The 22,642-nt window shown below is 37.5% G+C and overlaps 2 protein-coding genes across 2 annotated transcripts; one reads left to right on the top strand and one right to left on the bottom strand.

The window, feature by feature from the left end:
* Positions 1 to 326: 326 nt before the first annotated feature.
* LOC116305430 (arylsulfatase B) lies at positions 327 to 8,474 on the bottom strand. Its single transcript, XM_031715323.2, has 10 exons — positions 8,364 to 8,474; positions 7,285 to 7,378; positions 6,435 to 6,594; positions 6,199 to 6,311; positions 5,745 to 5,894; positions 4,709 to 4,879; positions 3,582 to 3,754; positions 2,294 to 2,575; positions 1,777 to 1,997; positions 327 to 927 (listed from the first exon to the last, which is right to left on the bottom strand). Exons 1-10 carry the CDS (start codon positions 8,402 to 8,404, stop codon positions 437 to 439), a joined length of 1,896 nt encoding a protein of 631 aa, XP_031571183.2. The 5' UTR covers positions 8,405 to 8,474; the 3' UTR covers positions 327 to 436.
* An 8,831-nt stretch (positions 8,475 to 17,305) lies between these two features.
* On the top strand, positions 17,306 to 21,057 carry LOC148912150 (52 kDa repressor of the inhibitor of the protein kinase-like). Its single transcript, XM_089027975.1, has 3 exons — positions 17,306 to 17,705; positions 18,159 to 18,218; positions 18,671 to 21,057. The coding sequence occupies exons 1-3, from the start codon at positions 17,306 to 17,308 to the stop codon at positions 21,055 to 21,057; spliced, it is 2,847 nt and encodes a 948-aa protein (XP_088884101.1).
* Positions 21,058 to 22,642: the final 1,585 nt, after the last annotated feature.

Below are 22,642 nucleotides of genomic sequence, written 5' to 3'. Positions count from 1 at the left end.
AATAACACGGGTCAAAATCGAATAGATCAAAAACAAATCACATTCAATCTTTATAAATTAATATTTCTATTCTTTTTCATGGAGCAGAACTTTAGATTTTATTCTTCGTCCTGATTTCTTAATTCCAAATTTCACCAAGCTTCCGTTTTTTTTCCTCTATAGAATTGTTTTTTGAAATGAAATTTTTCTCTTCTCGCTCTCTCGTCTTTAGCCAAAAAACCATCTTCACAAATCGGCATGTCAAAGTAGGGCTTGCTAAATGTTTACATTCTTCGGAGCCTATTCTTCTAAGGGACGGACCATTAGATTTTTGAGGGGGGGGGGGGGGTTGGGCTATTTATTTTTTGCAGGAATGTTTTTTTGGACATGATTTGAATTTTTTTGGTTTTTGCCCACCCCCTCAAAAATCTAATGGTCCGTCCCTAATAAGCTCCAATTACTCCAACGAATACTCATTTCTTGAATCAGAAAACCGATGGTAATAAAACCTATCAACGTGGTCCTTAGGTTTCTCACTGGAGTGTATTTCTATTGGTTTATTCGGTGTCCATGTTAATGTCGCTCCATTGTCTTCCATAGAGTCAGCCAATGGCTTACTTTGCTCCCAAGCTAAGTCAATAATACCGTTGGCAGATGTTCCAGTGTTGCCGTGTGCAGCGCTGCTCACTCCTTTAACTTTCCTTTGTGCGGCATTTCGTTGTATATTTGCGAGTTTCCACACAGAGTTCCATGCGTTTATTAGACTGCTGTTGTCTTTAAGTTCTTTCCAAGAGCCCCAGAAACCACCGAACCGAGCGGGGTTTGCGTTCTTATCGATGCCAGGGTACCACACCGGGCGCGATGATTTACGATAGAAATCAAGGCGTTCTTTTAATTCTTGTACGATGTGGGGAAGATCTGAAGATATATCGTGGTATTCGCAAGGATCTGCGAAAAGACAAAGTTTGCATATCTTTTTAAATCATTCGCCCGTCCACCCAGATATTTATTCTATTCTATTCAATCCAGTTCAATTCCACCCATTCCATTTATTCTGTATATTTATTTGATCCATTTGGCTATGAGCGCTTTCTTTATTACCTCTTGCTTCTCTCCTTGCTTTGCTTGCTTGGTTTTTTTTCCCACCTTTGTTTCTTCCTTCGTTTCATCCTTTTCCTTCCTTCTTTCATTCCTCGCTCTCTCCCTCCGTCCCTCCCTTCCTTCCCTTCCTCATTTCTTCGATTCCTTTCTTTCTTCGCCGTTTCGGGAGCCTACCCCTCCTTCTTTAATTCTTTATCTATTCATTCATCCGTAAAACGTACGGCTCATTAAACGCGCGCCACAAACTTGCTTAACATCAGACTCTTGCCTAGTCTCCTACGCAGCCGCTATTAGTGTCATCACGCCACGCTCACTCCCCTAAGTATATATAAGTGTCGTCACGCCACGCTCACTCCCCTAAGTATATATTAGTTTCGTCACGCCACGCTCACTCCCCTAAGTAGTTATTAATGTCGTCACGCAACGCCCACTTCCCTAAGTATATATTAATTTCGTCACGCCACGCTCACTCCCCTAAGTAGTTATTAGTGTCGTCACGCCACGCTTACTCCCCTAAGTATATATTAGTGTCGTCACGCCACGCTCACTCCCCTAAGTAGTTATTAGTGTCGTCACGCCACGCTCACTCCCCTAAGTAGATATTAGTGTCGTCACGCAACGCCCACTTCCCTAAGTCGCGTGACGATACTAATAGCGACTGTGTAGAGGACGTCGTAGTAGGAGACTGACTCTTACCTTTCTTCATATCAAACAAACAAGCCTTTCCTTTACTCGAATCACACATCTTACTTTTATCCCACACACCACAACGGAGGATAGCTCCTGGTAACGTATCCGGTTGCCTTAGCAACGAGATATCTCTTCCTTTGTACCTTGGGTGCCATCCAACCTGATACGTATCGTCCATACCGACCACCAGCTTGTACCGGCCTTTGCGAATCGCTTCAAATTTACGCCTGAATTCCAACAAATATATGCATCAATCTACTATAGTGAAATATTCAAGGCGTTTGTATAAAAAGTCGGATTGCAAATCAATGAAAACACTTTGTTAACTCCTAAAGCTGTCGATAGACACTGTAAGTTTCAACTCTTCTGCTGACTGCGCGAGTTTAGGTATATATATATATATATATATACATATACAATATGAGCGGGCGATTTGTACGATCGTTTACAAGGTACAGATTTGGACTCTCACATCGTTTTCATCGATTATTTACGCTTTAATAATAACAGATACATCACCCACCACGGGTCAATATTATGCAATATTTCATCTCTTGGTGATAGTTTCCCTCTACGAGATATTGTCTCCCATACATTCTTTCCATCTAAGTATCCATGAAGGAATTCAGCGTTCCCTCCAGCCAGGTGGTAGATAGTAGGTACCCAGTCGGTGATGTCAATCAGATCATGACTAACACGACCTTTATGTTGAATGAGATCACTGTACACAAAGGCTGTTCCTTTGACCCCTCCCTCCCACAGCATGTCTTTGCCACCGCGGAGAGGGTAGTTGGAGCCCATGTTCCTGTTGAAAGAAAATAGTGTAGTGAATGGGTGGATGGATGAATGGATGAATGGGTGGATGCATGGATGGATGGAAAGATAGGATGGATAAGTGGATGGAGGGATGGATAGATGGAGGAATGGATGGATGGATAGGATGAATAGGACGGATGGATGGATGGATAGGATGAATAGAATAAATGGATGGATGGATGGATGGATAGAGGGATAGATGGATGGATGGATGAATGGAGGGATGGATGGGTGGATGGAAGGATAGATGGATGGAAGGAAGGATGGGTGGATGGATGGAAGGAAGGATGGATGGAAGGATGGATGGATGGAAGGATGGATGGATGGTTGGATGGTTGGATGAATGGATGAATGAATGGTTAGATGGATGAATGGTTGATGGACGAATGGAAAATTGGATGGAAAAGCTGGTACCCAGTCGGTGATGTCAATCAGATCATGACTAACACGACCTTTATGTTGAATGAGATCACTGTACACAAAGGCCGTTCCTTTGACCCCTCCCTCCCACAGCATGTCTTTGCCACCGCGGAGAGGGTAGTTGGAGCCCATGTTCCTGTTGAAAGAAAATAGTGTAGTGAATGGGTGGATGCATGGATGGATGGAAAGATAGGATGGATAAGTGGATGGAGGGATGGATAGATGGAGGAATGGATGGATGGATAGGATGGATGGATAGGATGAATAGGACGGATGGATGAATGGATGGATGGATAGGATGAATAGAATAAATGGATGGATGGATGGATAGAGGGATAGATGGATGGATGGATGGAATGGAGGGATGGATGGGTGGATGGAAGGATAGATGGATGGAAGGAAGGATGGGTGGATGGATGGAAGGAAGGATGGATGGATGGATGGAAGGATGGATGGATGGAAGGATGAATGGATGGATGGATGGATGGAAGAATGGATGGATGCAATCCTCATCAGTATCGCAGAGCCAACCATACATACACCTATCCATACCTCACGTGTTCTTCATTTCTTACCAGTTGAAGCCATGCGGTGCTCCACCGTTATCAGTGGTGAAAATAATCACCGAATCTTTTAACATTTTATTCCTGCTCAATGCTGAATATATGTCTCCAACTGATTGGTCTAACGACGTTACCATGGCAGCGTAAATACGTCGCTGCAACTGATCGATGGTGTCTGTAAATCTCTAAATGCCAAAAAGCAAGAAAACTTAAAGTCAGCTTTTTTATTCTAATCGTCGGTGCGCGCACGTTGCTATTATACCAACGAAAAACGCCTGACTTATTCGTTTCATCGTGCTCTTTGTCGTGCTCTTATTGGGCATTATCCAATTACAAAACAGCAACCCTAGGATTCAACTTCAATCCCCTTCGTTTCTGAAGAGGGTCTGGATCAATGGGGGAGAGGGGGTGGGGAGCGGAGGATGGTCCACATGTCATTTTTCAGTTTAAATTTCGTTAGCTTATTTGTTTGACAGTTAAAACATGTCAGGGAAATCCATAGCTATCGTACTAGGCACCAAGACTTACTCCGCATTCCACAAGCTAAAATCGACAAACACCAAGGTAGCTTTCGCATAAATGGAGCGCACACTTTCGACCAACTTCTGTTACACATAAGGCATAGTTCCAATCTCGGAAAGTTTAAGGAAAAGGCCAAGCACCATTTTAAACTCTAGAATAACTACCTACGCTTGTTTTGAACTATTATCATATTGTATCGTATTGTAACTTGTAATTCATGTTGTGTTTAATTACTTTGTAATTATATTTATTTTATACGGGACTCTATTTAAACGAGCCTGTGCTAAATTAGATGTTCCTGTTAAAATATTGAATAAAATAATATGAAAAATAAATTTTATGGGATTTGTGAGTCGTCCGGTAGTAAACCTTATCCAGACCCTCTCTAATGAAGACCATAATCATATGCCTATATTATATGTCTATATTTTGAAATCTTTCACCTGATTCCTTGACTTTTATCAACAGGATCTCCATTACTCACATTGATCTTGTCTTGTGGTGCTTGTAACGGCTCGTTTGGATTAGCTGAGTCTATATGTCTATATTAAATGTCTATATTTTGAAATCTTTCACCTGATTCCTTGACTTTTATCAACAGGATCTCCATTACTCACATTGATCTTGTCTTGTGGTGCTTGTAATGGCTCGTTTGGATTAGCTGAGTGTGCTGCTTGATGTGCGAGATATAAAAACAAGGGTTGGCTCTTGTCGTGGTTGTCGATCACTTTGACAGCTTCTCGTGTGAATAGTTCTGTCCCGTACACGCCACTCTCTGTGCTAACAGGCTGGTCATCAAAAGGTAAAAGTTAATCCCGTATGACACTGGAAGGCGCAACAGAGCTAGAGCTAGGGCTGTCCACAAGTTGCTCGAATGCTTTTACGATTTCGGGCAACTTTTAAGCAAGTTTTTGGCAAATTTTGAGCAACATTATTGAGTTTCTGGTGATGTTGGTCTGGTCTTCAAACGGATCAATTTTACCGAATTTTTTACGTTTTTTTAATGATGCATTGTGTGCAGTAGAGGCATGCTTTAGCGTGCCGTGCCGTGCCATGCCATGATATTATCGTGTCGAATTGAAGATTAAGGAATTCCCTCTATTTTGTCACCAAGATACTGGGCAAAATTGTTTTTTTAGACTATTTTTAGCTTGCGTAGACTAGGCAAACATTTGGGTAACTGGGAAAACGTTTCGGTAAACTGGTCAAACGTTTGGGTAAACTGGGCAAACGTTTGGGTAGACTGGGCAAACGTTTGGGTAGACTGGTCAAACGTTTGGGTAAACTGGGCAAACGTTTGGGTAGACTGGGCAAACGTTTGGTTAAACTGGGCAAACGTTTGCGTAAACTGGCCAAAAGGGACTGACATTTCAAATAAATTACTCCCACATTTCAACAGGGTATCCCCATTTAGTTTCAAAAAGGCCGGTTAATATTACCAACGGGAGTCCAGAAACGTTGCAAAAGCAGTTAATTACTTCACTTAGTTTCTCAGAACTTTCTCCAAGTTTTCTACGCTTCGTTGTGTTGGGAATATTAGTATGTTGCTATAGGTACTGTCTACCCAAATGGTTGTCCAGTCTCTGCCCGAGACTTAAAATAGTACCCAATTTCTTTTGGACAATATGATTGGTTAGCTTGATGAGTACTTACTTCCATATTGTCTCTCAGATCAATTCCCCAGAAATTATTCTCGTCAGAGGTGTGGTTCCAGTAGTCAGTCTTTGCGTTCCAAAACCCGTAGAACGAGTCAAATCCCCGGTACACCGGGGTATATTCCTTGGTGAAGAAACCTAGATGCCACTGTAATTCAATAAGATAGAGGTTTTGCATCATCACGTGACGGCAGCCATGTTAGATGGCAGGAACAATACAATCGTTTTACATAAGAAAAAATTCACCTCCCAAGGGCAAAGGGATTTTATTGTTCTGCCATCTAACCACAGGCAGCCCAAGCGTTATTATGGGCTTAGGCACGTGATGGTGCAAAACCTCTATTAGCAAATCAAATCTGATGTAAACATTGGTACCTCGGTTCGGGATTCGAACCACCACCCAAATGCCCCCACTAGATCAACCACTGCATTTGATAATATATAGACCCTACCTTGCCGACCCCAGCTGTGCGGTAACCCTGTGTTTTTAGGTACATCGGTAAAGTAATCTCGTCCAGCGGTAATCCATATGGCTGTGCTGTGTATATCACAAAATGCTGCATACCTTGAAATAGACATAATAAATGCAAATGAATAGATGGTCACGTGATGACGTCCATGCTGGATGACACGCTGGGGCTTAGTTCGTACTGTATAAAGTATTTTGTTGGGCTCCCTGTGTACCTACCTAGATGTATTGGGTATTTCCCAGACATAATAGATGCTCTTGATGGCGTACACATTGGTGATACGTAATAATTATTAAGGATAACTCCATTATTTGCCAAGTGGTCGATGTATGGCGTGGGAATCTGGGGAGATCCATGAAAACTGACGTCATCCCAGCCCTGTTGAATAAATGATTATACATTTTCAGGGGGAAAGGAAGAGGAGAGTCAGTGTTGTTTGGCAGTAAGGAGGATCGATAACCAAAATTACCTGGCAAAAAGTGTCTGTGTTAAGTGTAACACAGCACGCAATGAGGTGTTTTGAGGTGAGGCTTATCATATTTCTTGCTAGTGTCCCTTATGATCATTTCACTCAGAGCGATCTAGTTGATCGACTAAAGGTGATATTTTATCACCGTTGTTTTGACTGTTGTCTACAAAACTTACAACGGTCTGAGTTGGTAAACTTTGGAATAAAGGAAGCCAAAGCCTCAGTTTCTTTATGTTAAAGAAGTCATAGAACATGAAGATTACTTTGATTAATTTGTGAAACTGTAAAAAAAAAATTTTTTTAATTGAAACTGTCACATGATACAATGAACTTCTGTCACACGGCGGCCATGCTTATTCTTATGAGAACATAAAAACGTTATAGATTCATTCTCAAATATTTGAATGCGAGGCTACGCGTGGTGGAATCCATTTTTCAAACCAATATGACTGCCGTGTGAAAAAGGCCCATTAACTTGGAGTAGCGTTCTCTCGGACTTGGGCCACGTCCCGTGGATCTGCGTGGATATCTCGAACCTTTTCCCTGGTCCCCCAGGAGATAATGGGACAACATTGTAGTTAATGTTTGTTTTATCTTACCAGGTCATCTGCTACTATCATGATAATGTGTGGTTTTCTTCGTGGGTGTACAAAACCCAGTAGACTGGAAAAGATCACTACGAATAACAATACCCTGCAAGCACAAAAAGTGAACTATGATATAGAAGATAACTCTGGCAACGGTACGGTACCAATCAAATGCGGCACTCAAATGGCGTCCAAAACAATCACTGACACCATACTGTAGCACTGAAATGGTTTCCATTCTGGACCGATCAGAGTTTGTGATGATAAAGTGCACACTGAGAAAGCTACGATACTGTAGCACTGAAATGGTTCCATTCTGGACCGATCAGAGTTTGTGATGATAAAGTGCACACTGAGAAAGCTATGATACTGTAGCACTGAAATGGCTTCCAAGACAATCACTACCGCAAAGTCGTAGCACTGAAATGGGCTACATTTTGAACCAAAGAAAGTAAGTAAAGTACACACTATGAATTGGAAAGCTACTTTGTCACATTACACAAATTCAGCAGTGGAGAATGATTCTGGATTTCGGGTTCCAGCCAGTCCGTGTTCCGAATTCAAGCATTCCATAACCAGCTTCCATTATAGATGCACCGAAATCAATTTCCGCATAAGGCCTCGGATCCATAATAAAAATTAACCAATAACCCTTATCCGTTAGGCAATTCCCTAGTGACACAGAACAACATTCCTGGATCCAAAGTCCTTGTTTCGGATCTATAAAACAGATGTTGGAATCTGCTACCTAAGTATGATTTCATTCTATGACTTAAACTCTCCCAATGACTCTAATGTTGTTCTTCCTAATGTTTTTATTTATTTTATTATTCACCAGCTTTGACCTGGTTTTCCCGTTCATTAACTCGATATGAAGGTCAAGAACTACGAACCGAGAAAGGGTAAACGACGTACGCGAACTGAAAAAGCCGGGACTAAGAGAGGGAGACTTCCCACCGCTCTAAGATATTCTAAGATCAATTATTTCACGATATTTGGTAAGTAATCAACTGCGTGAAAGCTAGAAAAATATATCTATATGATCATACTACATCAAAAGTCTGAAATTTTTGTTTGTTTGGTTAACTTACCGCCATGTTTGTTGATATCTCTTTAGTACTCTGCCTAACATGGTATTCGAGAAATATTTATAAATTTGCACAAAGAATACATACGAAACACTCAAATCTCATAATTAAAAGGTTAGGTTTTCCAGTAAGGTAAACAGAGTTTATTTGCTGGTTGTTATGGGTTTTCACCTGTTGTTTTCGCTACGTGACCACTGTTGGGGTAACTGTGGTATACATGTTGTTGGAATGATCTGATTTTATTTTTTTTGTGGGAAATGCTTGATTAATTTTTCTTTATAGACTTCATCTCAGTATTAGTCACTCCGAGGTTGAGAAAAAAACTGGGTCGAGTTGGCATAGCAGAGCATTGTGGGATTGTTTTAGGGGACGAAATAGACGCCATCTTGGAAATATGCTCCCAAAATAGTCCAACAATGCAATGCAGTTCTAACTTGACCTATTTTTTTCCTCGACCTCGGAATGACTATTACATGACCCGGATTAAATAAATTAATGAAAAATAAAATAAGAATAAATCAATAGAGATTATCATATATTAAGAGCTCGATATCGTTTAATTTTTTATTCACGAGTTTCCGTATCGCGAACGAGCGAGTGAGCGATATCACATGGAAAACGAGTGGATAAAACATATCAGGCTCTAGGGTCGATAAAATGACAAAGTTTAGAATTTCCAGTTCACCGTGAAGTGATATGGTTTTTATTCGCGGCTTTATCACACACTGTTATCGATCCTAAATCTGTAACTAGACGCATGACTGCGTGACCTCGGGCTTTCTCTTTGACCGTGAAACTCCATAGACTCCATATTTTTCGCAGTCAGCAACGAGACCTTGAGACAATTCGCCATTACTCGTCGACCATGTGCTTTTACGGCGCATACTACCACGCATACGCACTACATAGAATCAACGCATGCGCTGTGAACGCGACGGCGATTTGTGACTGAACGCAGAAAACGAAGCCCAATTTATAACTCGGCCGTTTCCTTCGGAAAAGCCCGAGTAATAAAGGGGATTTAGCAGTGACATCTTCTAAGAATGGCTCTTCTTCCACTGAGCCCAGTTTGCAATTTAAAAGCTGATTTTTGTAGAAAGAGAGAAACCGAAAAACCAAGAGAAAATCCTCAAAACACGCAAAAGAACGAAGACCTACTCACATGTCGACATTAAGTTACAAAGAATTCTCTCTCAATGGGCTCCCTGTGGTGTCTTTCCTTATCTGAACCCAAATTTCATAACGAGTTTTTTTTTGTTTTTTTTTTTTCCTCTCACACTGCTAATTTATTTCTTGAACTCAATACTTCTCATAGCCGTTCTTCAGTACTTGATTGCGTGGGGTCACGCTTACAAGACGCGGGCGGCTTAAGTACCCTAAGGTCAGCTCTATTAGTTTCCGGAAATTAAAAGAACTGTGATATTTATTTCGTAGTGTTTACGGATTTTCAATTTTATTACTTTTATTTCAATCGATCGAAAGACAGACACAGAAAGAGTATTACCACTATAAGGACTAGATTTTTGATCACTCGCTCGATAGCGGTGTCCGAGGGACACCGATACGTCGGCTATATACTCTAATTTTCATCTCAATATGTACTTCCAAACCTTTACTTATAAGGAGTTCATTTAAAAGTTCATTGGAAAAACGATTGCCATTTTCATCATAGCAATGAAATCGGATATCTTTACACAAATATATCAGAATGTTCACTGAACCATGAGATTTCAGTATTCCCATCTATCAATTATTGTTAAGCCTTTTGTAGGAAAATCCTCCTGTTTGTGCTACATAAAATGAGAGGAATTCAGTGAGAAAGAAATTTCAAAAAGTTTCAACAAGTTCAGAAATCAGACTATATGAAAAATCGGCCAGAATTATTTGAAAACCCAAAAGTGAAATAAAACTACTTTGGCTCGCTTTTTCTCAAGTAAAAGCACCTCTGCCCCTGAAGAATCTGGTTGTACTGTGGTGTAATAGGCCACCATTCTAGCACGATACTAGGAAGGGAATTAACATATTTGCGAATTTTGCAATATTCTTTAACAGTACTAATAAAAAAAAGTTCGCAATTTTCTTGATACCGTATTAAAATAATTTAAAATTACATTATATACTAGTAAAAAAAAGTTCGCAATTTTATCAACTTTCATAATTTGCGAATTTTCGAACCGTATCATACTATATACTAGTAAAAAAAAGTTCGCAATTTTATCAACTTTCATAATTTGCGAATTCTGATGCCGTATCATATCATTTCCCTGCTTTTTGGTGGCGTCTATCCTGTGCTGCACTATGAGATGTATGAGTGTCAAATCTTCAAACAAAGGAAATGTATATCAGTTTGTCATGTCTTAGTTTTAACACCTATATGCAAATTATGATTTTCTGCGGAAATTACTCATTGGTCGCCCGGTGGGGGGGGGGGGGGGGGGTGGGTGGGGGGGTGTACTCCCCTATAACTTGCTATACGGGTATGTACCGCCCCATAGGGTATGGTTTTTCGGCTTTTGTGTCTGGGGTAGGGTATCATTTTTTAACATTTTGTCTGTTACGATTTGGTCGTTCTTGTCTGGCGAATAGGCTACGCTTTCTGACGACACAAAAACAATAAGCACGTTAGTGAATATTGATTGCAATCCATTGTAAAACTGTATTTTCCGTCTTTTAGTCTGGGATAGGGTGTATAATTCTTAGTTTTAGTCTGGGGTAGGGTATGTAAAATCAAATTTTTAGGTCTGGGATAGGGTCAGGGTTTTGAGGTCCAGGCGGCACACCCCTTCTCAAGTTGGGGTGGTAGTACCCCCCCTCCCCCCGGGATTGGTCGTAGCCAATCATAAATATATCTCAAGCATCGGGTTTTTTTTGGACAAATGCTATGCTGTCATATATTAGTATGTAATATGATACGGTATCAGAGTTCGCAAATTATGAAAGTTGATAAATTTGCGAAATTTTTTTAGTACTATATGATATAATTTTTGCTAGTCGTAATACGGTATTTTATTTAAAGAAAGTGGAGAACATAACTATGTTTCTAAACTGCAGTGATGCATAATACATGGGAGACGATAATAAATTATTACCAAGATGTATCGCGGCCGATAATAGTTCAGCGATGGGGGAGAGTATTTAAAAATGCAATGTTTATGGTGGTCTGATCGGGGGGAGTGATGGGGAAGGGGGTGACAAGAACAAAAACGTTACATGAAAAAGAAGTAATAAACATTAATAAAGATCGCTTAGTTCATTCTAAGTGCATGTGTTTTTTTAAGATTTTCTGATATTCTTTGCATCCATTGACCTACATGTCCCGGTGTCCCGATCGTTTGTTGACCGCGTCATCGACACCTTTATTAGTTGTCTAAATATAATTAACCGGCGAGACTTCTGACTACCATATATTGTCCGAGACTAAGTCTTTTAAAATACTACCCCGCGAGCAGAAGATGGTTTTCTTCCCCTCAGCAGGACGAGCGGCAGCCTGTCGATTGCGAACTTTTTTTTACTAGTATATAGTATGATACAGTTCGAAAATTCGCAAATTATGAAAGTTGATAAAATTGCGAACTTTTTTTTACTAGTATATAATATGATACGGTTCGAAAATTCGCAAATTATGAAAGTTGATAAAATTGCGAACTTTTTTTACTAGTATATAATATGATACAGTTCGAAAATTCGCAAATTATGAAAGTTGATAAAATTGCGAACTTTTTTTTACTAGTATATAATATGATACAGTTCGAAAATTCGCAAATTATGAAAGTTGATAAAATTGCGAACTTTTTTTACTAGTATATAATATGATACGGTTCGAAAATTCGCAAATTATGAAAGTTGATAAAATTGCGAACTTTTTTTTACTAGTATATAATATGATACAGTTCGAAAATTCGCAAATTATGAAAGTTGATAAAATTGCGAACTTTTTTTTACTAGTATATAATATGATACGGTTCGAAAATTCGCAAATTATGAAAGTTGATAAAATTGCGAACTTTTTTTTACTAGTATATAATATGATACGGTTCGAAAATTCGCAAATTATGAAAGTTGATAAAATTGCGAACTTTTTTTTACTAGTATATAATATGATACAGTTCGAAAATTCGCAAATTATGAAAGTTGATAAAATTGCGAACTTTTTTTACTAGTATATAATATGATACAGTTCGAAAATTCGCAAATTATGAAAGTTGATAAAATTGCGAACTTTTTTTTACTAGTATATAATATGATACAGTTCGAAAATTCGCAAATTATGAAAGTTGATAAAATTGCGAACTTTTTTTTACTAGTATATAATATGATACAGTTCGAAAATTCGCAAATTATGAAAGTTGATAAAATTGCGAACTTTTTTTTACTAGTATATAATATGATACGGTTCGAAAATTCGCAAATTATGAAAGTTGATAAAATTGCGACCTTTTTTTTACTAGTATATAGTATGATACAGTTCGAAAATTCGCAAATTATGAAAATTGATAAAATTGCGAACTTTTTTTTACTAGTATATAGTATGATACAGTTCGAAAATTCGCAAATTATGAAAGTTGATAAAATTGCGAACTTTTTTTTACTAGTATATAATATGATACGGTTCGAAAATTCGCAAATTATGAAAGTTGATAAAATTGCGAACTTTTTTTTACTAGTATATAGTATGATACAGTTCGAAAATTCGCAAATTATGAAAATTGATAAAATTGCGAACTTCTTTTTACTAGTATATAGTATGATACGGTTCGAAAATTCGCAAATTATGAAAGTTGATAAAATTGCGAACTTTTTTTTACTAGTATATAGTATGATACAGTTCGAAAATTCGCAAATTATGAAAATTGATAAAATTGCGAACTTTTTTTTACTAGTATATAGTATGATACAGTTCGAAAATTCGCAAATTATGAAAGTTGATAAAATTGCGAACTTTTTTTACTAGTATATAGTATGATACAGTTCGAAAATTCGCAAATTATGAAAGTTGATAAAATTGCGAACTTTTTTTTACTAGTATATAGTATGATACAGTTCGAAAATTCGCAAATTATGAAAGTTGATAAAATTGCGAACTTTTTTTTACTAGTATATAATATGATACAGTTCGAAAATTCGCAAATTATGAAAGTTGATAAAATTGCGAACTTTTTTTTACTAGTATATAGTATGATACAGTTCGAAAATTCGCAAATTATGAAAGTTGATAAAATTGCGAACTTTTTTTTACTAGTATATAATATGATACAGGTTCGAAAATTCGCAAATTATGAAAGTTGATAAAATTGCGAACTTTTTTTTACTAGTATATAATATGATACAGGTTCGAAAATTCGCAAATTATGAAAGTTGATAAAATTGCGAACTTTTTTTTACTAGTATATAATATGATACAGGTTCGAAAATTCGCAAATTATGAAAGTTGATAAAATTGCGAACTTTTTTTTACTAGTATATAATATGATACGGTTCGAAAATTCGCAAATTATGAAAGTTGATAAAATTGCGAACTTTTTTTTACTAGTATATAGTATGATACAGTTCGAAAATTCGCAAATTATGAAAGTTGATAAAATTGCGAACTTTTTTTTACTAGTATATAATATGATACGGTTCGAAAATTCGCAAATTATGAAAGTTGATAAAATTGCGAACTTTTTTTTACTAGTATATAATATGATACGGTTCGAAAATTCGCAAATTATGAAAGTTGATAAAATTGCGAACTTTTTTTTACTAGTATATAATATGATACGGTTCGAAAATTCGCAAATTATGAAAGTTGATAAAATTGCGAACTTTTTTTTACTAGTATATAGTATGATACAGTTCGAAAATTCGCAAATTATGAAAGTTGATAAAATTGCGAACTTTTTTTTACTAGTATATAATATGATACGGTTCGAAAATTCGCAAATTATGAAAGTTGATAAAATTGCGAACTTTTTTTTACTAGTATATAATATGATACGGTTCGAAAATTCGCAAATTATGAAAGTTGATAAAATTGCGAACTTTTTTTTACTAGTATATAGTATGATACAGTTCGAAAATTCGCAAATTATGAAAGTTGATAAAATTGCGAACTTTTTTTTACTAGTATATAATATGATACGGTTCGAAAATTCGCAAATTATGAAAGTTGATAAAATTGCGAACTTTTTTTTACTAGTATATAGTATGATACAGTTCGAAAATTCGCAAATTATGAAAGTTGATAAAATTGCGAACTTTTTTTTACTAGTATATAGTATGATACAGTTCGAAAATTCGCAAATTATGAAAATTGATAAAATTGCGAACTTTTTTTTACTAGTATATAATATGATACGGTTCGAAAATTCGCAAATTATGAAAATTGATAAAATTGCGAACTTTTTTTTACTAGTATATAATATGATACGGTTCGAAAATTCGCAAATTATGAAAATTGATAAAATTGCGAACTTTTTTTTACTAGTATATAATATGATACGGTTCGAAAATTCGCAAATTATGAAAGTTGATAAAATTGCGAACTTTTTTTTACTAGTACATAGTATGATACAGTTCGAAAATTCGCAAATTATGAAAGTTGATAAAATTGCGAACTTTTTTTTACTAGTATATAATGTAATTTTAAAATAATTTAATACGGCATCAAGAAAATTGCGAACTTTTTTTTATTAGTACTGTTAAAGAATATTGCAAAATTCGCAAATATGTAAGTTCCGTACTAGGAATAATATATAGAATAATAAGGAATAAAATATTCAAAGTTTCATTATAAGCCTCAAGAGAATCAGTAGATATAGTATTGTGGATTCGATTATAACGTTGTTGAGGAATGGGCCGACTAGCATTTCTACCTTTAGCTGCTACAAATAAGAAGCCCGATGTTGATTAGACCGACACGAGTGAAAAACGTCTGTGCAAATTAGTCAAAACATATGTAAATTTGACTTTCAAACATGCCTGATAAATTGGACTTCACAAAATACCAAAACTTAGTGTCCATGCTTGAAACTTAAGGCAGTGGCGGATCCAGGGGTAGTGCGACGGGGTCCGCTGCACCCGTTTTTTTTTTTCAAGTTTTTTTTTTTTTTTTTTTTTTTTTTTTTGGTTTGAATTTTTGGATATCAAGAAAAAAATATTTTGTAAATTTTTATTAAAAAGATTACAGAAGTTTTGGGTTGTATCCTGTAGTTATAGCTTGTTTTTGGCGTCGCACTGGTAGCTCGAGTACTCCAAACAGTTCTATGGCGTTCCATCCCCGCCAAAATTGATGGTTTGTATTTGAAGTTCATCACATGAATTTTGCATTCGAGTAAATTTTTTTATGTTATCATCTTGTATTTCATATGCTTCATCAAGGGTTCAACATACGTGTTTTATATTTGTCGTTCATGTTTTATATTCTTGATTGTCGCTGATTCATTCTAAACTCCACGCCACGTATTTGTCCTTTGAGTTTCACATTACAAACTCGACGACTTTTATTTTCAACTCAACTTCACGCTCCGGTGAACTCGGTTGACCTTGGTAGCCGCTGACCTAAAACAACGCAGTCGTAGGTATGAAAAGAAAAGAAAATGGCGGCAGAGTTTGCCCTCTGTTGTTGAAGAGACAATTCGGCAGCTTGATACAAACCGCCAACAGGAGGACGACTGTAGTAGCTTATTGCTTCGTTTAGAGTATCCTAAACCGTACAATTATTAATAAAGGTTAACCACCGGCCTCAATCGTGGCTGGCATTGGATTAGCGATAAAATTCTTAAGGAACGAAAAACAATAGTTTATATCTCATGAATCTAGGGCAGAAAAAGTGTTAACTGGCCACCCAGGTCGCCCTTCTTTCAAGGTTTCTGAAGATCAACGTCTCTCACCTTGTAGAAAGTGGGTTTTCTGTGCCGCAAATAAAGTCTTTTGCTAGGAGTGTCCATAACCATCGAAAGGAGAATGTCTCATTTTGGCATTAGGATATCAGGATAAAAAAATCTAAGAATTGTATATTCCACGTAGAAAGATTAGTTTTTAAATTTTATTGCGTTTATACACCTATTCCAATAAACGTTGTCTGGGCCTAAAGCAAGAAGCTGACGGCCGCAGTGAATGCTAGATAGTCCCAGTGTAATCATAGTACTTATTTATACGGAACAAATTAAAGACATGAACATTTCCACATGCGGTTTAGATACGGTTTAGATACTCTAAACGAAGCAATAAGCTACTACAGTCGTCCTCCTGTTGGCGGTTTGTATCAAGCTGCCGAATTGTCTCTTCAACAACAGAGGGCAAACTCTGCCGCCATTTTCTTTTCTTTTCATACCTACGACTGCGTTGTTTTAGGTCAGCGGCTACCAAGGTCAACCGAGTTCACCGGAGCGTGAAGTTGAGTTGAAAATAAAAGTCGTCGAGTTTGTAATGTGAAACTCAAAGGACAAATACGTGGCGTGGAGTTTAGAATGAATCAGCGACAATCAAGAATATAAAACATGAACGACAAATATAAAACACGTATGTTGAACCCTTGATGAAGCATATGAAATACAAGATGATAACATAAAAAAATTTACTCGAATGCAAAATTCATGTGATGAACTTCAAATACAAACCATCAATTTTGGCGGGGATGGAACGCCATACAGTTCGAGCCATCGCCTTTCCGGCCCGATCCCCGACCAACTGTTTGGACTACCTGTGTTGAAATACAGCGCGCATGCGTAGTCTACTTACAGTCTTGTCAGAACTGAACCACCATATTGGAATTCCCGAAAATCAAATTAATCAATGTAATCAGATGAGCAAGCGAAAATCCAACGAAAAACTTCAAGCAATCACATCATTTTTCAAGAAAAAAAGCGAAGGTAAACAAAGATTGACAATATTATTTGTATTTTCATCTTATTCATCAACAAGAATATTGTCCTGAGTAAAGCTTGCCGCCAAAAGGACTCGTGATGGCTGAGATGTTGAGCTTATTTATCAACCATCGGTATATTTGCAAACAGCACTTCGAATCTCTTCTCGTGGAGCTCACACTTAACAAGGACAATCCTGAAACTGACATTTATAATCTAAGATATCTGATAACTGTTAAAATTGTGGAGCATTTCATGACTGGAGAAACACATATACCAGGCTTGGTTCACCCAATTATTCGGCCATTTCTTGGAAGGCCGGATGAAATTGGAACCGTATTGTACGATGGCATGACGATTTCCCTACCAGGAAAAGAGGAGATAATAAATCCGCGAAATCAATTAGTGGAAGGTGGAGACGTGTTTATACGCTTCGAAGACACAGATGAGTGGGAGCCGTCAGACAATGAGTCAAGTGACTGTGATACAGAGATTTTAAGTGACAGCGAGTAAACATATACATCCGGTTATCGTTTACTTAATGACAGCTAGAGATGAAAAAACATCGTTAGTACTAGTTTTTAAACTTTGTTTTATAATCACAAAGGATGTCGTTTAGAGTGTTGTGTTAACTTTGTTGTTTTATAATAAGTTTTACATTAAGAATGCAATTGCAATTGGGGTGCTGCATAATCATTACCGTAAATGATCTATTAGACGCCTATTAAATTTTCGTATACGAAGGGTGCCGTGGGCGTTTAATAGATAAGAGGCGTTTGTTACTTTAGAGAGGGGCGTTTATTAGACAGTGGGCGTCTAATAGATCATTTACGGTACATGAATTATCTCTAGTAAATAGGTCTATTATAGAATTATACTCCCAAAGATTTTGAATTTATCATGCACACCAGCATGATTCGCTGAATTTTCACATTCAAACATTTAATTATAGATGAAGAAACAAATGCAAGTTTTAAGAAAAATGTAACGACACCATCATCAGATCAGGACAGTAAGTGCAATCCTAGACAGTGACTTGCTCCAAGTCTCTCGCGCTGCTTACTCTAGAGCGGCGCGATCACGGATGGCGAAATTACCGAACAATGAACCGTTATTCCGATTGGAAATCTCTTCGGAATAACGATAACTTTTCGGAAAAACGTCGTTCGTCGTTCGGGAGTAAAGAGCAAGAAAGACTTGGAGCAACTCTTGTGCAATCCTAACAAATTAGTTAAAAAATGATGTAACCACACACTTTGCTGTAATTATTTGGAGCACTTTGACTCTTAAATTTTAGAGTTAGCACTTAGTTAGGTATGAGCGCAATAAAGAAAAAAATGTATAATTTCCAGAGTCTACGCTTTATCAATTTGTCAGATTTAATATTTATTGTATTCAAGTGTCGTTTAAAAGTATTAAATGTCCCCATTTTGAAAGTATTTTCACATTCTATACTGTTTATAGATCTTAGTGGGGAGATTTCCATGGACGAGGAAGTCAGTAGTATTTCGTTGCCTTGTAAATCGTATGATATTGGTTTGCTCTTTGAGTCACATACTGACTTTCGAAGCATCAGTAGAGACGATTTATACAACATTCTTACCAAAGAGCCTGATCCCAATGTATCGTCTTACCCGCGTACACGGCTTTGTAACACGTCATCCACTTTACGGCAGTTTCAACCGTCTTGGCTGTTAAAACACCCTTGGGTTCACTATAGTTCTCACATTGACGGTGTATTCTGTCGTGCTTGCGCAATGTTTGCTCCAGAGCAAGTAAAAGCACGTGGTGCTGGTTGCTTTGTGAATAAACCTTATAAACAATGGAATAACATATGCGAAAAGATGAACGGCCATGCAACACAAGATTACCATTTAACTTCTATGGCGAAAATGGCTGAATTTCTTTCTCGTTACAAAAACCCTTCGCAAGCAATCAACAACATCTTAGACAGCGAAGCCCAGAAAACAATTGAAAAAAATAGACGGGTAATTCAATCATTATTAAAGATTGTAATGTTGTGTGGGAAACAAGGCTTCGCACTACGTGGACACCGCGACGATAAAATATGCTGGACGGAGCAAGAAGAGGATAAACATTCAGCTGAAGGTAACTTTATTGAACTTGTTCGTTTTCGGGCAGAGACGGATCAAGTGCTCGCTAAACACCTGGAAAATGCGCCACGCAATGCGAAATATACATCGAAAACCATACAAAATCAACTAATTGAAGTTATTGGCAAGAATATCCAGAAGGATATACTGGACGAAGTAAAGGAAGCAAAGTACTACACCGTAATAGCAGATGAAGTAACGGATGTCTCAAACAGAGAGCAGATGTCACTATGCCTCCGCTATGTTTTTGATTCTGCCGTTAAGGAAGTATTTGTGGACTTCGTTGAAGTAGAAAGAATCACTGGTGAGACATTGGCAAAATCTATTTTGCAATGGCTGACAAGCAATGGTTTGTCTTTGGCCAATCTCAGAGGTCAATGCTATGATGGTGCTTTCAATATGTCAGGCGCAAAGTCAGGATGCAAATCAATTATACAAGAGAAGGCCCCTCTGGCAATTTACTTTCACTGCGCAGCTCATCGATTAAATCTTGCTGTAGTTTCTGCCTGCAAAGTTCAAGAATTCAAGAACGCAGAGTCGTATGTTGGTGAAATTGCTAGGTTCTTTGGCTACTCAGCAAAGAGGCAGCGTCTTTTGGACAGAGTTCTTGAATTAAAGAATCCACAAGGAACAAAAGCAAAGAAGCTAAAGGATGCTTGCCGAACGCGTTGGGTTCTACGCATTGATGCTTACATTGTTTTCGTAGAAATGCTTCCCGCCATCCACACAGCATTAGAGGCCATGGTGTACCCAAACCAACATGAAGAGCTCGGTACAAACTGGATGTGGGATAGCGAAACTGTGACAAAGGCAAATGGATTTTTGTTTCAAATTGAGTCATCGACATTCCTTTTATGCATCATGATTCTCCAGCAGGTCCTTTTCTTACTGAGAGAACTAACAGTTAAGCTGCAGATGCAAGCAATTGATGTTGCATATGCATACCGGCAAGTACATTCTCTTGTATCTACACTAACAACTATGAGAGAAAAGTCTGAAGCAGAGTTTAAGAAGATTTTCCAGGAGACGACAAGGCTTGGACAACATTTCTATGGAGAGGAGTTCCAGCTGGAGAAGCCTAGAATTGTGAGACGGCAGATGAATAGAAACAATCATAACGTATCTAGCTCAGAAGATTATTTCCGAGTTACATTGTATAATGAGTTCATCTCGCATGTGATTGCCGAGCTGCAGGAACGATTTGTACATAACCCTGCTCATGATGTTACACTTAGCCTACTTTTCCTTCTTCCAAGTGAATGCATCAATAAAGAAGACGATGCTGAGCTTCCAGTAAAACTTGCTGAAACGGTTAAATTCTATAATGATGATCTGCCTTATTCGCAAATGTTTCCAACAGAGTATAAGATGTGGATTCGAAAGTGGAAACAGCAATCAAACGGCAATCCTTCTAAGGTTCCAAATAAATTGGCTGATGCCTTTCAATCCTGTAGCAGTTTGCAGTTCCCAAATATACACATATTGCTTCAACTGGCTTTAACTCTACCCATTACTTCATGTGAAAGCGAGAGAAGTTTCAGTCAGCTGAAACTTATTAAGACTGATAGGCGTTCAACGATGTCAGGGAATAGGCTATCTGGTTTGGCCCTGATGAAAGCTCATCAAAGTCTTTGCAACAAACTAGCTTTTGATGACAATAAAATGGTAGAGCTGGTAAAAGCTTTCGAGCAATTCCATCCCCGAAAGATGAGGTTGTCCTTTGTTTTGGGCGATTGAATAAGGTAAGGGCCACCTGAAAATTATCATTTATGGTAACGGTGTTACCCTGTCTAATAAAGTTGTTGTTATTATTATTATTATTATTATTATTATTATTATTAAGACAAATTTTATAATTTTTATTCAAACTAACAGCGCTTATATAGTAGGTAAAAGCAACGAAACAATTAATACTTTGACATCATATGACGTCAATATGACGTCATAGCAATCTATTCCCCGATCTGGACCCCGTTTTGAAAAACCCTGGATCCGCCACTGTAAGGCTAATCCATATTGTGTTTGTTAATACAGTATTTTGGTCTCACAAAAGTATACTCGCGAAATTTTTTGTATACTTGGAGAAAACAAACATTTATTTTCTCACTCAACATCTTCTTGTATGCCTTTCCTCGGCACAAGATACAAACAATTCTCTTCAAGATATTCTTGAAAAATTGCTCATGATTACAGACTGCCGGTCAAGGGTTAAATGCCAGGCAGTTTTTAATTTTCGACGATCGATTTCTCAACGTATATTAGAACGGATTTTTATTTAGTCGATTAAAAGTTACGGGGAAAATACTTGCAAATTTTTTTTAGTGCATAAGTTTCAGGTCACCCATCCATTTACTATCTCGCCTCAACCGTGCTTGACTCAATATCATTGAAGCCCAAGTTTTCTCCACTGGACCACGGTTTCAGGTGAATCAGCATAACAATAGCCGTGAAAACAATGCACCCAATAGACTAGATTTTTTAACAGTATTTTTTCAACCGATTCCGTGCGTGGCAGAGATGCAAGGGATTAGCCGATATGGTCTGGGGGCCGGCTGGTCTCTCCCCTGATGCTTCGGCTGGAACATTTTCTTGCGTAATTCGTACACCCAAGGGCAGAAGGATTTAATCGCCGTCAGGTCCGAAGTCCATACGACGCCTCAGCTCTGCGGATGTCTCGGGGGTATGGCAAAGTGGGATCGATTTTTTTCTTAATTTTTGTCTGTAGGTTCGAACCCTATTGTATCCAGATAAATTATTTTATTTTTTTAGTGCATATCATTATCAATTTGGCAATATCTTTTTAGCCTATTACTGTTTTTACTTATGTTAAGAATTTACAGTTAAGTAGGCAATCTCGATCGAAAAAAATAAATTTATCTTCCTGATTTAAAGGGGTACTTGGATGAAAATCAATGAAAATTGAAAATGACTTGAAACTTGTTTAAACTTATCTATATGGCGCAGATAGTGGCCGAGCAACATGTTTCCTTAACAGTCAAAAGTGGCGCAAAAAAAACATCAATTTTATTGAGCATCTAAATTGTAAGTAAATGACGTCATTTACTCAACCCTATTGTTCTTTTCACTTTGAACCTAAAATATCTGGATAGCAAGTGGCTCCCAGGCTAAAATTTTCACTAATCATATTTCCATAATTATAATTGAGTCATATTATCCTCAAATAATTTAATTATTCGGACTTTCAAAAATCGGGGTGTTTTCATCCAAGTGTCCCTTTAAAATGCCTCCTTGGAACACTAACACTCTGACAAAAAAATTTAACTTTATTTCTGTAGGTGGGTTCGAACCCCATCGTATCCAT

The sequence above is a fragment of the Actinia tenebrosa genome, unplaced genomic scaffold (genome assembly GCF_029948245.1).
Source record: "Actinia tenebrosa isolate PJP-AT-01 unplaced genomic scaffold, QUT_ActTen_1.0 PGA_scaffold12__29_contigs__length_12842862, whole genome shotgun sequence".
Lineage (NCBI taxonomy): Eukaryota > Metazoa > Cnidaria > Anthozoa > Actiniaria > Actiniidae > Actinia > Actinia tenebrosa.
The sequence above is the reverse complement of the archived record's forward strand: the minus strand, read 5'-3'. Positions and strand labels throughout refer to the sequence as shown.

Bases quoted from the DNA above. Each gene is read 5' to 3' on its own strand.
- LOC116305430 (XM_031715323.2), bottom strand. From the start codon at position 8,404: ATGTTAGGCAGAGTACTAAAGAGATATCAACAAACATGGCG. The intron at 3,755-4,708 runs GTGAGTAATGGA...TTTGGCATTTAG, and splicing joins CACCACAAGACAAGATCAAT to AGATTTACAGACACCATCGA. The intron at 928-1,776 runs GTAAGAGTCAGT...GTCTTTTCGCAG, and splicing joins TTTGTTTGATATGAAGAAAG to ATCCTTGCGAATACCACGAT.
- LOC148912150 (XM_089027975.1), top strand. From the start codon at position 17,306: ATGGCTGAGATGTTGAGCTTATTTATCAACCATCGGTATATTTGCAAA. The intron at 17,706-18,158 runs GTGACAGCGAGT...ATTTAATTATAG, and splicing joins CTGTGATACAGAGATTTTAA to ATGAAGAAACAAATGCAAGT. The intron at 18,219-18,670 runs GTAAGTGCAATC...TACTGTTTATAG, and splicing joins ACCATCATCAGATCAGGACA to ATCTTAGTGGGGAGATTTCC.